Genomic DNA, 14,240 nt, shown 5'->3' with positions numbered 1-14,240 from the left:
GGTGCATTCGCTGTAATGTCGTCATGTTATCATTACTCAAAATTAAAGCACAACCTGGAACAAACACACAAAGAATGTAACATTAATTTATTACTCCCTTTAAAATGAAAAACAGTCTTATAGTTGTAATAATGAGTAATTCATCACAATCAGCCACATCCTTCAGTACTATTCTTTTTTTTTCCTGCATTGACTTTTCATGTGTTTGACAAATTGTGAAATTCGCATTTGAAAAATGATGGTGTTGGCTGGCAGTGTGCTCGTGATATCAGAGCCAAGAAGTTCAGTTTCTTTCTGAGTAAAGGTCAGGCATGGAAGTGGTTTAATTTGATATTTCTCTTCACTGGCACTGCAGAGATTAATCACAACAAACTGAGTATTGGAACAATGGAAAAATAAAAATGTTGCTGGTTTGTCGTGCTTCCCTTGCTATGTACCTTATGGATTGAGGGCTGTGGCGACTCATCATTCCTTGCATTAGTAAAAAAAAAAAAGTTTCTGTGGTGAACTGCTCACTTATTTCTCTTTCAGTTTCAGATTAAATGTGAGCTGCTGTTGCAGATCTGTTTTGTATGTGAAGGATTTTGGGTGGGTGGATTGACATGTTTCCCTGCACATTCTGAATTTCAGCATACAGCTCATGGGAAGTTCAGCTGTTAACAATAACAGAAGGTGTTTACTTACTCAGCTTTATTTTACTTTCTCAGTAAATAAATCTTGTTTTTGTGTTGGTTCCAGGATAAACTTTGCACAAAAATTAAAGACATTTGTGTTTAGTCGATTATTTCTTTGTTGTAAAGATGCTTCTTGGCCATAAATCTCATACTGTTGAACAGCCTATTCAACAGTTCCATATAATGGGGATGTTGGAGACGGGCTACGATGTTTACGTCCCAAGAAGACGACACCACAAGGATTCGTTTCCTCACTCGGTCACACTGTGGCCTCATGGGGCTGCTGGGAGGTCAGGCCTGTGTGCGCTGGTGTCGGCAACATGCACACTGGAACCTGAACATACGGCAGTTGAATCACAGGGTCAAAGTATGGAAAAGATGTGGAGAACGCTATGCTGATTCCTGCACTGCAACAGCGGTGGAATTGCAGTTATTAGCACTTTCATGTTGGCTTCATTTTCCTATCCCAGGATTGCAACAAAGAAAAAAGTCACTTAAATGCAATGATTCGCAAATCATTTGCAAGAGTGTCAAATATGTTTCAGGTATTCTGCCTGTTGTGCATAAGCATTAAAAGCATCTTTCAAAGCTCTCATAATTTAACCGTAACAAATGAAGTATGGCTGTTGTGTAGTTGTGAAAGGCATTTGTCACATGTCAGTGGGTGAGTGTGTGACAGTGCTTAAAAAATGGTTCACCGTGGGAGCTTGGCATGGTATTACATTATGGTACTTAAGTGAAATACACTGGACTTGTCTAGAGGTGATTATTGTTCTGTTTATTACCCCATCAATCTAAAGTATACATGGGGAGTTGATTAGGGTTGCCCAACTGTTTAAAAAAAAAAGAAAAGAAGAGAGAGATTGCATGCTTTAAATGCACTCCTTTAAATATAGATATCGCCACAGAGCTAAGCATTTCTTTCCTGGAGCTAGTCCTGTGGCATGCTGCCTTCACTCTAGGCACATGAAGACAGATTGATTGTTTGGTACTTTAGCTCAGTGTTACAACATGAGAGCGACAGGCCTCAGCAATGAAAGGCAAGCTGGGTTTTGATATTTATCAAAGACCACTTGTATTGTTGCTGGAGGGGCTGGCAAATGCAAGTGTGCCCCAATTAATCCTGCGCCGTAGTGCTGGATGAGCTCCTCTCGTCTGTCACGCCTCCACAGCCGTATCCTCCTACCTCCGCTGACACTTAAGCTTGCTTAGTCTCTCTAAGCTCTCCCTGACTGTAGTTTCTTTACGTGACTAAATGCTCATGTTGTGCGCCTCTTGCCCTGACAACATGAACAAGATGCGATTAGGTGCAGCATACAGAAATGATGGTGACCATTTTGGAGATGGACATAAAAAAATATCTAGTTTGTCTTTTGAAAGCAGTCTGTCATCAGTGATGCTTATGCTGCATTTGATTTAATTAGTATTGATCGATATTGCGAGAGCTGGCAAGCTGTCTCACTGTTGTTCTCAGCTAGTGGTTGTTGTTTTTTTTTCTAGATAAAACTGCTTTATTTCACAGTTTTTACTTTTCAACACACAAGCCTCCTCTTTCCTCCTCCAAATGTAAACATCTAACCCGCAGGGATTAGAGTTCCAGATATAAGCCTCAGTTTGTAGGTCGAGCGCTGTTGGTTCTCATTCACTGCTATAAAAACTACTGGCTAAATTCTTTCTTTACTGAGCAGTACTTCAGCATGCAATACATCCTCATTCTCAGGTACTCTTGGCCCAACTGATATTGTTGAAATAAAAAAGCACCAGTTCAAGTTCAACCAATTATTTTCTGCTCAAGTGGACTGCGTGAATTCTGTGTTTTGTCAGAAGGTTCAGCGCTTCAGTGCTCCTACCAACATGAAGTCCAGTCTTGTGCTTGCAGTTGGGCAGTTTCTAATATCATATCAGTGTTCTGGTAAGTGGGATCAGTTTATTGCACACATCTCCCAGCATTAATGAGACTGTCTGGGTCACACTGTTTGCACTTAATGGATTCATAACGCATTAGTAAGTTTACACTTTTCATTTGGGATGGAAGCTTTCACACTCGTGCGTTAAAGAAACTGGCTCTTTTATTTCCTCAGTGATATTAGCTGATGGTCCGTTTCTGCTTTAACCTCTACTTTCTTATTTCCGTCTTCCCCACCTGCCGGTTCAGGTAAAAGCTTCAGCTGACAGTGTTGTTTCCATGCTTGGTGAGCAGTGTTGTGGTAGTTTGAGTGATTGATTTGGTTGTAGTGGGGTTACCGTGTTTAATGACTGATGTTGCTATTGCTGCGTTTGTAGGTTTTGTCGTTGGCAGTTGCTGCTCTGATTTTGTTTATTGGTTAGGTTCAGATGTTTCTGTATGTGTTATTGTTGCTGTAGTTCAGTGCTTGGTTTAGTTGCAGGTATTGCCGTGCTTTGTGACATATCTTGTTATTGCAGCGGCCTTTTGGGGACAGATGTAATTGGTTGTTTAGTTACAGTTGCAGTGATTGGTTTAGTTGGAGATAAATGGACTGGTCGTCCCCCCCCCCCCCCCCCCCCCCCTACCCTACTCACTCGAAGCATATGGTTGCTCCTCTCTGAGCCTGCTTCTGCCTGAGGTTTCTTCCTTCCTTAAAAAGGGACTTCTTTTCCACTGTTGCCAGGTGCTTGTTCATAGTCGTAGTGTGATTGTTGGGGTTTTCTCTGTATTATTGTAGAGTCCTTTCTATGTAAAATTCACACCAATAAATACATCAGGAGCAACTTCAGCATCTTGCCCAAAGATACTTTGGGATTGCTGGAGCTTCCAGGTATCGAACCAATCACCTTGTTTATGTATTGCAGCTGTGGCTAACTTTCATTGCAGGGGTTAGTATGTTTTGCTGCGTGTGTTATCATTGCTATGGCAGCTTGGGCGCAGATGTAATTGGTAGTTACTGCAGTTGCGGTGTTTGGTTTAGTTGCAGGTGTGTGATGTTTAGCTAAGAAGGTTGCAGGTGCTGCAGTGTTGCTGTAGATGTCTTTGTTGCTGTAATTATTATGTTTGCCGTCTTTAGATAAGATGCACTTTATTTAGTTTTATTTAAAAAGAATAAAGAGTCTAGCAACAAAAAGTAGAAAAGCTCATTAAGGTTAGTACAGTATGGGAAAAAAAACAATCAAGTAAGACTGATTTTACCTTGGCTCATTTAAATAGCAAGTAGAAAAAAGGACATAAAATAAGAACTCAGTGAATAAAAATGGCATATATAAAAAGAGAGACGAATAAAAAGAGAGTGTGCTGTGAGGTGGTAAAGGTTTTCTGTATCTGTCCTCGTGCCAGTGGAGCTGAAACAGATGTCAGAGAAAGTGTTCTGCTGTGTGTTCAGTTATTGGAGCCGAGGGTGGCCCGGATTATCTCCCCCCCCCTCCCTTTTTTTTTTTTTTTTTTTTTTTTTACATTTAAAACCATAGCTATTCACCATAGTCAATCATTTGGATGACCTCTGCAATGCAGGTGTCTTTAGTGCTGTGCTTAGTTGCAGATATAATGGTTTAAATCAGCGGTCCCCAACCTTTTTCGCGCCACGGACCGGTTCATGCCCGACAATATTTTCACGGACCGGCCTCTAAGGTGTCGCGGATAAATACAACAAAATAAAACTAGTACCGGTACCGAAAAAAAAAGAAGATTTATTCATAACACACGTGAAAAGACCCAGGAAAACCGAGTTAACGATAAAAACGATAACAAAATAACGCTAAAAACCGATAAAAATCCTGAAAACCATACATTTCACACCTGAGCCTCAACTCTCGCGGCCTGGTACCAAACGACTCACGGACCGGTACCGGTCCGAGGCCCGGGGGTTGGGGACCGCTGGTTTAAATGACTGTCCTTTTTCGAAATCTCTGCTTAAAACATTCTCTTACCTGATCAGTAAAACATTCCTCTTATGTGTGTTGTTTTCTGTTTTGTTTTTTCTCCTTGTGTCCGGTTAAAGAATGAAAAAGGGCAGTGTCCAGCAGACGTGGTGCCTGATCCCCTCGACATGCCTCTGGACATGGCTGATGCAGCAGCCATGGCCAAAGAGCTCCGGACTTTGCTGAGACAAGCATTACCCAGCTCCCCTTTGCCCCTCACCCTGAAAGCCCAGTCCCTCCCTGCTCTCTCTGATAAGGCCAGGATACAGCTCGCCTCCATGGGAATCCGTCTAGGTGACCGTGTGATTATAGCTGCACAGAAGGTGAGTTGTGGCTCTGAGCAGTGATCTTCACTTTTATACAGCAGTACTTTCAGTCTTACTTAAAGCTTTGCTGAGATATAAAAAAAAAAAAACTATTTCATATCTCAGAATGGTACAATAGAGGGAAGTTTCACAGCCCTCTAATTATGACTCAGTGATTAGCTGAATTCAAATAAGTCCACACTTCTCCATTTATAGGGAGAAAGTCTAAAATGGGCTGTCTCTTAGCAGCAGCGAGTCAGTATATTTAAACAAAGCTCACTAATGCAGGGCTCTGTCTTTGCTTTTTCAGTTTTGTACTGGAATATGATACTAACTTTGGTTTAGGGGCTTCAGTCAGCCTTTTTTTCTACTGAAATCGAGCATCTCTCTGACACTTACTGTAATTATTTTCCCTTTATCACTTTGTAAATTTGCAGGTCACGTCTTGCCAGTATTTCATATGCTTTCACAAACTGAAGCGAAATTGTAGCAGAAGTAGAAGTAATAGCTAGCAAGATTTGGTTGTATCCATCTAAGTTTGCCTGAAAATGAACACCACCAGGAAACAATTTTGAGGCCACTTGCAAGTCCACTTGGGACAGTGGAAATTAAAACCCTTGATAAGGCCTGACAGTGGGATGCTGTTTAAAACGATACGGTGCCAGTGGAGCCTTTTGTTTGTGCTGCTATTAAATTATCAGCTCCTGCTGGTCCACAGACTGGAAACGCTGGAGTATCGATGATGCCGTGTGCTCTCTTCATCTTAATGTTGCAATAGATTTTTCACCTGCTGTTACATTGAAGTCCAAGCTTTCTGCACATACCACAACGACACTCAAGACACTTTTTATCCTGATGTTTCTAAACACGGGACCTCTGGAGACACTTTAAGCAGAGATTAAACCGTCTGCATGGTTGTGCGTGAATCCTGTATACTGAGTGAGTTTCCTGTTCCACTGGAAAAGTCTGTGTTGGATGGAGTAGTATGAAGAAACTTTGAATGATATTTTCTTTAGAGTAGGGTTATGTCATCATCTTAAAACCAGGCAAATCAGAAGGAGGGTATTTGTGTTTGTCAGGTTGATTTTTAAATGAGAGTTTGATGTAACTGTAAGCTTGCAGAGATGCTCGTTTTATTTCCTCTTTGCATCCTTTTGTTTCACTTGGTTTTACTGTGTGTGGGGAGAGGATCCTGAAGAGTGGAGGAGAGACAGGTGAGCCATTTCATATGGAAATAGACTGAAGGAGCTGGTAAAGCTATCGGCCTAAAAAACAAGAGTAAATTTGGAGGAACTAACAGTCACTAATTGTTCATCAATGCTCTCCTGCTGATAAAGCTTCCATCTTTCTTTTCATGCTGGAGGCAAACAGAGTTATTATCGTTTTATATTTTAAAAGTACTTTTTATCATCTTTGTGTTGGTTTTTTTTATGTTTTAAATTTAATTTAATTTGTTAGTTTCCAGTGTGGGTTTGCTACTTTCAATTTAGTTTTTTGAAAATTGTTAGAAAATGTTTTTGGTTTTTTCTGGTTTTTTTGAAATATTTGAGTGGTAGTATTAGTCCTTTTTAATTATCATAATATGTAGGGTATTTGTTAGTTTAAGAATTTAATACAGCGCTTTTTGAAGGAAGTGATATGCGGCATTCGAAGTCTGAAACAGGTGCACCAAAGCCTAATCGAGCAGGTTTTGCTGACAGATTTTATCATATTGACAAAGACTAAAACTGAAAAGAATATTTGCTTTATATTTTCATTTCCTTTTAGTTTTGTGGGTTTACAATATCATTTCAGTTAGTTCTGTATTTTTCCTCCAAAATTATAGTTTGTATTATTACTTTTTCCCCACATCTAGCTTTAGTTAACTATAATGATGGCTATAGGGATTATGGTAAGGTTGGGAGATTTGCTCCATAGTGCTCCATCATTTATCCACCCCTCATAAGGTACCGTGTGTGGGTGAATGCTGAACTGCTGATGTGTTATTAAGACATAATACTTGCTGCGTCTCTATTTACCTTTAATATACGATTCTACTAAGTGTGTCCAGTTTTGTTTTTTTTCCTCTGTAAAATTTCTCACTTTTCTCTCCTGCTCTCTCTACCTGTCAGTCCCACCCACAGTATTTCATGACAAACACCTGCTAGAAAAAGGAGTTAAGGAGACAGTAACTGAGTGTTTCTGCAAATGCACAGTTACATTAAGCCTTAGCTTAAAAAATCAGTCCAGCAGTCAGAAATATCCTCCTATTTTATGATGGGTTGCTGTAGCCTCTCCACACACGCATTCATTTCAGAGCAGCACAGAAGTCGGGGTGTGAACCTGTGTGCGTACATCTGTGTTGCTCGTATTGTTATATGTGGTTTTGCAATATGTAATTATAATGAGGCAGATTCAATTTATTATGGCTCTCATAATAATCATATTAATTTAAAGCACAACTGGAGAAATTAGATTTTTAAAAATTGCCTTGACTGGCGTGCTATCGCCGCTCATTTTGAAATAAACGTCTGTCAGCAGAATCCAATTGGATGGTGCTGCTTAAGTGGATACACATTAACACAATACTACCACCACCACCCCAGTTAGTAATGGTATTGGTTATTGGAGATTTATATGCCAATCAGAGAATAGAACAGATTGGCCAGCCCAAGGTTATTAATATCTGTTTACCAAAGAGATAATAACCTCCTGTCAGTAATAAATGCACATATAGAATCGGTGTTTCATTTACTAAGCAACACCTCCATCAATCCAACAGTCCAGGTCTTTATAGCATGGATCCTGCATCACATTAGTGCCATGCACTGGTGCCGTAGTCCATTGTAACCAAAGTTAGAAGCTTTGGTTACATTTTCAACCAAGACAAAATAATTTCCAGTTGCTAAGCAACACCATTTGGGAATCCATCAAGCACTCTCGGTTATGGCCATCAGATCACTCTGGCACATCATCAACATTTATCTGAGCATGTTCATCTCCGGTGTCTGGTATCAGTATTAGAAGTTTTACAAATGCATGTGCTCATGTTCTTTGTCTGTGGGTCATTCTTTTCTATTCACGGACTCTCGCCCAGTCCGTGTTCACAGGCGGCAGTGTGAGCTAAACCGTACTGGCTGTTTCTTTGTAGCAGTGAGAATGTCTAATGAGTTCAACTGTAAACATAGCAGCGCTGTAATTAAAAGCATTTATACAAAATCTGTTGACTAGTCACAGTGTAATTATACTTAGCATTTAAAAAAAATGCCCTGTCCTCTTTAGTCATTTTTTTGGTCATAATTCTAACACATACAGTGTAACTATAACGCAGCTATACACAGCACACTGCATTAAGATAGAAAAGTATGGCTGTTGAAGTGTGGGTGTGAGGAATGGCAGATATAGTTTGTGGGAAGGCATTAATTGGCAACAAATTGTCAAAGTACAGAAAAGAAAAAAAAACATTGTCCTCATGGTGGCTATAAAGAATATGTGGTGAAGAGTATTGTACAAGTAATTTCTAAAGGAAGAGGGGAAAAAGTGCAACAAACCACCAGTTTAGGTGATTAATAATGGCATAGCTGTAACAGTATGACATATAACATCACTGTATAATAAGTAGAAATAAATATACGGATGCAATTAATTCTTAACCAATTAAGTAAGGCAGTATGGCAAAGATGCATGTACAGATTTTGGTCCTAAGGGGGAGGGCAAGAGAGTAATGGCAAAAAAGCTCTGAATTCCTGTATTGGTTGGCATTAGCTCTGCAGTGTTACTCATTACCCTAATCAGTAACCTTGCAGTTTTGTAAAATAGGATTCATGGTACTGTGTTGGTTTCAGTTCTCATAGCTCTTTGGCTCCTCACAGGGAGAATCCATGGGAATTCAACATCCAAAAAGCCAGTAGCACATAGCCTGACAGTGATGATGCTGTGCATAGGTGAATGTTGATTGGTTAAAAAGATGGCTTGGCTTGACCAGGTAATGCTGCAATAAAGACATATGAAACATCAAAGACCAAAAAAAACCACTGATGGTTGAAAAGGACACTTACAGCAGTTTCAATTTGCTACAAAGAAGTAGTTTTTTCTTTTTTTGTGTGTACGTGTTTTCATACTTTGGCTCGGTTGCGAGAACAAAGTACTAAAAAAAATCCACATTTCTTTTAACATTGTACAGTCTCCCAGTGACACCATGTGAATATGTATGCACAGCACCTACAGACTACCAATGCAGTACCATGCTGGGACCTTAAGCCATGTGCAATCCTTTTGAAATGAATCACACTTTTATAAGAAGGGTATTTAGCCCCATAGGTTAAATACAATTCATTTTTCTAATTGAGTTCATTGCACTGTTCAGCTCTGACAATTTGCTACATGGTGCCTCTGTTCTAAAATTAAATGAGGACCCCAGAAATCTTTCTCTTTGTGCTTTGTGTTTTAATTTGAAATCATCAGGCTGACAGCATGGGCCCAGTCCACCTTATGTGACCTAACAAAGCAGGTGAAAGAAACTGAGTGCAGTGCCACGGGCACAAAATTACCTTACTTTATGGCAGTCATAGGTAATTCAACATCACTAATACTTAACAGCTTTTCCATTTTTCTTCCCCGAAGACAATTTTTTTTGACAGTTATGAGGTCTGCTCTGTACTTCTGGAACAGCATCCATTTCTCACACAGTAGAGTATTTACTAAGTTTCTTTGTCCTCATGCTGAAAGAGTGTCGTGAAGACGACCGGAGTAATGAAAAATGGCAAACAATGATATTTCTAATAGAAGGAATTAAATTGAGCTTTGTTAAATGTAATATTCTTTTTACTGCACTAAATCTCAGGAGATCTGTTTCACAAACCATCCGTGTAAGCCATGACATTATAGCTGACGTGAGTTGCACGATTTGTAAGTTAAAACTCTTCAGTTACCTCTTGCTATTACCTTTTGCTCCTTTCAGTATTACCTCTCTGCAGACACCTAGCATCCAGCATGATTGAAAGTAATGAAATTTAAACAGCTTTTTTTTTTTTTTTTTGCAGTGACACCTTTACCCTTGTACAAATAATCTAGGACTTCATGAGTAAAGTCAGTTTTATTTATATACCCCTATACTGAATAAATGTGCTCAGTCTGTAAGGCACACGATACCCTTTATGCTTAGACTTTGAAGACGTGCCCCCTTCTCATAACCCTGCCTCATTGAAGAGGGAGTAATGAGTGTGCTCAGACCTCAAACTCACTGAAAAACAAACTTGGTATTTAAAGTGGTGCTGTGGAACTTTTTTTTTTTTCAAATAAATTATGTAGGCCCCATTACATCAAAAAAATTGTAGTCATTCTTTAAATAACTCCACTTTTATGAAAGATATCGTAAAAATCGACTCTTATTAGATTAGGGAGCACCTTTTCCACTCTAAGGGCTCATGAGTTAAAATTGTACAATTTTATTAAAACCAAAGCCACGGGAGAGATCATGCTGAAAGAGTCGGTGTTACTGAACTCTTAATACTTTTATGGAAGTGTGAATTTGTGAAAATAACCTGCAAACAGCCACTGGGAGAGTTTTTCTTGAGTCAAAGACGTCTGAATTTCTTGCATTTGTCTATGCAAGTAAACCCAAGCTTTAAGGTTTCTGACATTTACCATTTAAATGGTTGCAGATGAATCAAAGTCGGTGAGTGTGGGAAGACCGTTAACATAAGTGATGTGGCTGGCTTTAGTGCCCAGTGGTATTGATGGCAGCAGTTTATTGTGTAGTGGAGAAACATTAGAACAACGAGCTCCAGCTCTTCAAACTCATGTCTCATATTTGCAAACTCTAAGTAACTCTACCATCTGGGATTATACAATGTGCTTCAAAATACATAATTTCATTTCAGTTTACTGTTGATTTTCTGCCATGACCAGCTTCTCTGTGAACACCAGATTTATGGGTCTTCGGTCTATGATAATGCAGTGGATCTGGCAGTATACTTAATCACCTGTGGAAGCTTACTGTTTTAGGACTCAGAAGTAAAAGCATTTGATTAATCGCCTCTTCTGATATTCTTAATGTGTACACACTTATGTACACAACTAGCCACCTTCTATTGCCCCTGTTCTTCTTTTTGAAGGCTCCTACCACTGTAGTGTATGTGTTGTATGCTTTTCTCCAAGGCCGTACCAGGAAATACTTTGTGCTAAGTTGTGTGGTTTGCTAATCAAAACTCGTATCTTATCTTTAAGCCAGTGCTCAGAGCTGGTTCCAGTTCTTTTAGTGAATGTTTTGTTTCTTATTGATGTTTTCCATATTTTCTATTTGACCTCCTGTGGTACATACATTTATTAACACAGGTTGGAACTCTGCGGTTCTGCGGCAGCACAGAGTTCTCTGGTGGCCTGTGGGCCGGAGTGGAACTGGACAAACCAGAGGGGAAGAACGATGGCTCGGTAGCAGGTGTTCAGTATTTCAACTGTCGAAACAAACATGGTAGGTCACGCCCCGGTGCTTGAAAGCAAAAGCAATGACAGACACAACTGCTCCCTTATTTAGATTATAAACTTGGATTACCAACTGTGTAGGCTCTAAAAGTGTAGCTTTTATGTTTTGAGCCCATATTAAATGGTGTAATGGTACAAAGCAAACTTGAATGATCAAACAAGACTTTTTTATGTGTTCTCCTGCATTCAGACATGAGCAGCAACGCACTGACTGCAGTTCACATAATAACACAATCGTTTCCTGGACCTTTTAAATTGTCTGGTCAGTTTTTCAGTGGCGCCTGATCTAACCATAGGAAATAATATTTGACCTTTTGGCCAAATGTCAGTAAATTCATTCTGTTTTCAGCACTTTAAATGTGTCTTAGCACAGAAAATCTCTTTCATGCTGCCCTTTTATGTATTTAGATTATCCTCATTCTGTGTCTCAGTGATGATATTCTTACTTGGTTATGCTTAGAGCCTTTTCTACTTTTATAGGAATTTTTGCTCCACTGTCCAAGATAAGCAAACCTTTGGAAAGACATAAAACCAGCACTACAAAGAAGTCTACACCCGTGCGTCCCCCTCGTCGCATCGACCTGTCTCGGATTACTTCCAAGATTAACACAGGTGAGAAACAAGAGATAAAAGTGTTACTGCTAAATTCAGATAATCAGTGTTGGGTCTGCAGTGCGCTTGATCTTGTTTATAGCACCTTCTAATTTGTAGATAGAAGTCACAGCAGTTGAAGCACGTGTCTGTTGAGCAAGCTTTGGTTTGTTTGTATGTCGTTCTGTGGTTATATGGTTTTGTTCATATGACTGAAGTTGTGCTCAGGTCCTGACGGACCCCCTTAAACACTGCGACAAAGACAGTCATGGTAGCGTTGTTTTTGAAATTAAGTCTGACCTCATGATTTCTGCCATAAAATACTCTAATAAAAAAGGCTTAAATTGATCAAAACCTGAACTACAAAGATGGGGAGCCTGACTAGCTGGGTGAGCCCTGGGGCAGCGATGTGTGTGAACGTTTATTAGAGCAGGTGAAAAAGATTTTACAAGAGCAGGCATTTCCTCATGCCACAGGTACTAATGTACAGTCCCCTGGATACTTTATTTCATATTTAAAAAATCAACAGAACAGTGCTAACTTCATAGAAAACAAATATTTTCAAGTAACAGCATTAGTCATTTACACAGTTCCAAATACATTTTTACTGAAGCCACTGAAGTGTCAGAGCCCTCTCACTTTAGGGGGTTTAGGACAATTGAAACTGACTTCATTGCTCCTCCATTCTTTCACTAAATGAAATGCATAATGTGTGATTTTGGTGATCATAATCTCCCTCTGTTATATGACTAATATCATAAACATTTAAAAGTAAAATATATTTGCAAATGGGAGTTTAATTTTTCAAAATGTAGAGGTAATAACATTCACCAGCAGCATAATATTGCTGCTGCATTGACGCTAAGCATTTATTTATTGGCAGATTTTGATGTATTAAAGACTGAAGGCAAAAACTAAATTGAATTCAATAAAGGTAAAAGACTGAGGGTAGTCAAAAAAAAAAAAACTGCAATCAAGTCCAATAGCTCAGAGTGAAGTTTGGTTATTATAGTATAGTTTCAGATGATGGTGCCCCTTTGTTGTGGGACCAGATGATTGCTGGTTCGTAGATGGAGCCCCTGGTTTAAATGATCCAGAAATCGAAGAAGTAGCGTTTCTGTAAAGAGAAAAAACAGGTGAGCTTTAATGTTAGGTGTACTCATGGATTGATTAGTCAGTTAAATGTATTTGAACATGTTAGTTTTCATCACTTAAGAAAAGTCAGAGCAGAGTAGTAATAAAGAGGCACTGCCAAGCTGTCATAGTTGCCTCCATTAATATGTTCTTGCCAAAAAAAGAAAAGCAATCCATATGTTTATTGGCTTTGCTTCTGTTTAGTCAAATATTTACTTGTTGTTTTGTAGATTTTGTAGTGACACACTCATTCAACATCCAAAATTGATGCCCCCACTGACGTGAGGACCTTTTAGCCTACTGTGGGAGAACTAACTCACCCCACAGTGTTCAGATGATGCCATCAGCTGCAGATATGACTTCAGCCTCTCTTTTGTGCTAAAAAATAGTCCTTCTCAACGTTCCTACCCGGTATGAGCCATGCTACTACATGGATGTATTTATTGCATCTGTGCTTTCATAGTAATCTTATTAATCTTATTCTGAATAGTTTGAAAAGTGGATTCTGAACCAGTGCCAAAGGATAAGGCAAAAATTGCTGACTGCTGACACAACTTGGTGCTCTCAGTCTTTGGATGGTTCCTCACTGTTGACATTTGCAGTCCAGGCACTACGCCATTGTAGAAGCCGTGTCTTGGTATGGTTTTTGGGTTTTGCTACTCATGCGGCTTATAGCTGTATTATTGTGGGTGGTGTAATACTCAGAGGTTTTGAAGGCCACTTGAACTGGATGTGATTGGAATTGCAGACCTGAGAGGCCTTTAGAATTCGGTGATTGATAGTCCAATTAAGCAGGATTTAATAACTATGGCATAGACAGGCTGGATAGGCTGGCAGCCATTCATCACAAAGTGCATGTGAGTGTTTTGTGTACCATGCAAGGCATGTGAGGCCATGTGTGTCTACAGCTTCATACAGCCCAGAGAACTAGACTAATTTATGACCACACACTTAGTTTTCAGGGCTTTGTCAAGCCACCTGTGTTACTGTCCCATTGGATCTGCAGTGCAGGCTGCTGGCTCGTGTTTATCTATAGATTGAACGGGTCTTTGTGGAACTGCCTTGTCTCGCTAACCTGGGGAGACAGACACGGCAGAATGCCAGGCTGGCCCCTCTTGGAGTGTGTCAACTGTAACTCAGGCCTCAAAGGGTGGTGAGAACATAGACAACTGCACAAAGCCACCTCCGCTTAATTCATAAAGCC

The 14,240-nt window shown here is 39.7% G+C and overlaps 1 protein-coding gene across 4 annotated transcripts in view; it reads left to right on the top strand.

Annotated features, from left to right (window-relative positions):
• Window positions 1-14,240, top strand: part of LOC134645101 (CAP-Gly domain-containing linker protein 4-like) — a 45,705-nt gene that overhangs the window by 15,418 nt on the left and 16,047 nt on the right. For all 4 annotated transcript variants that reach the window (XM_063498384.1, XM_063498387.1, XM_063498383.1 and 1 more), the window contains 3 exons: window positions 4,625-4,867; window positions 11,165-11,300; window positions 11,792-11,923. In XM_063498384.1, coding sequence (XP_063354454.1) covers window positions 4,625-4,867; window positions 11,165-11,300; window positions 11,792-11,923 — 511 coding nt within the window. The remainder of the gene's footprint in view (window positions 1-4,624; window positions 4,868-11,164; window positions 11,301-11,791; window positions 11,924-14,240) is intronic.

Source organism: Pelmatolapia mariae, linkage group LG16_19, assembly GCF_036321145.2.
Source record: "Pelmatolapia mariae isolate MD_Pm_ZW linkage group LG16_19, Pm_UMD_F_2, whole genome shotgun sequence".
Taxonomy (NCBI): domain Eukaryota; kingdom Metazoa; phylum Chordata; class Actinopteri; order Cichliformes; family Cichlidae; genus Pelmatolapia; species Pelmatolapia mariae.
Note: the sequence above shows the minus strand (reverse complement) of the source record. Positions and strands in the feature narration are given on the sequence as shown.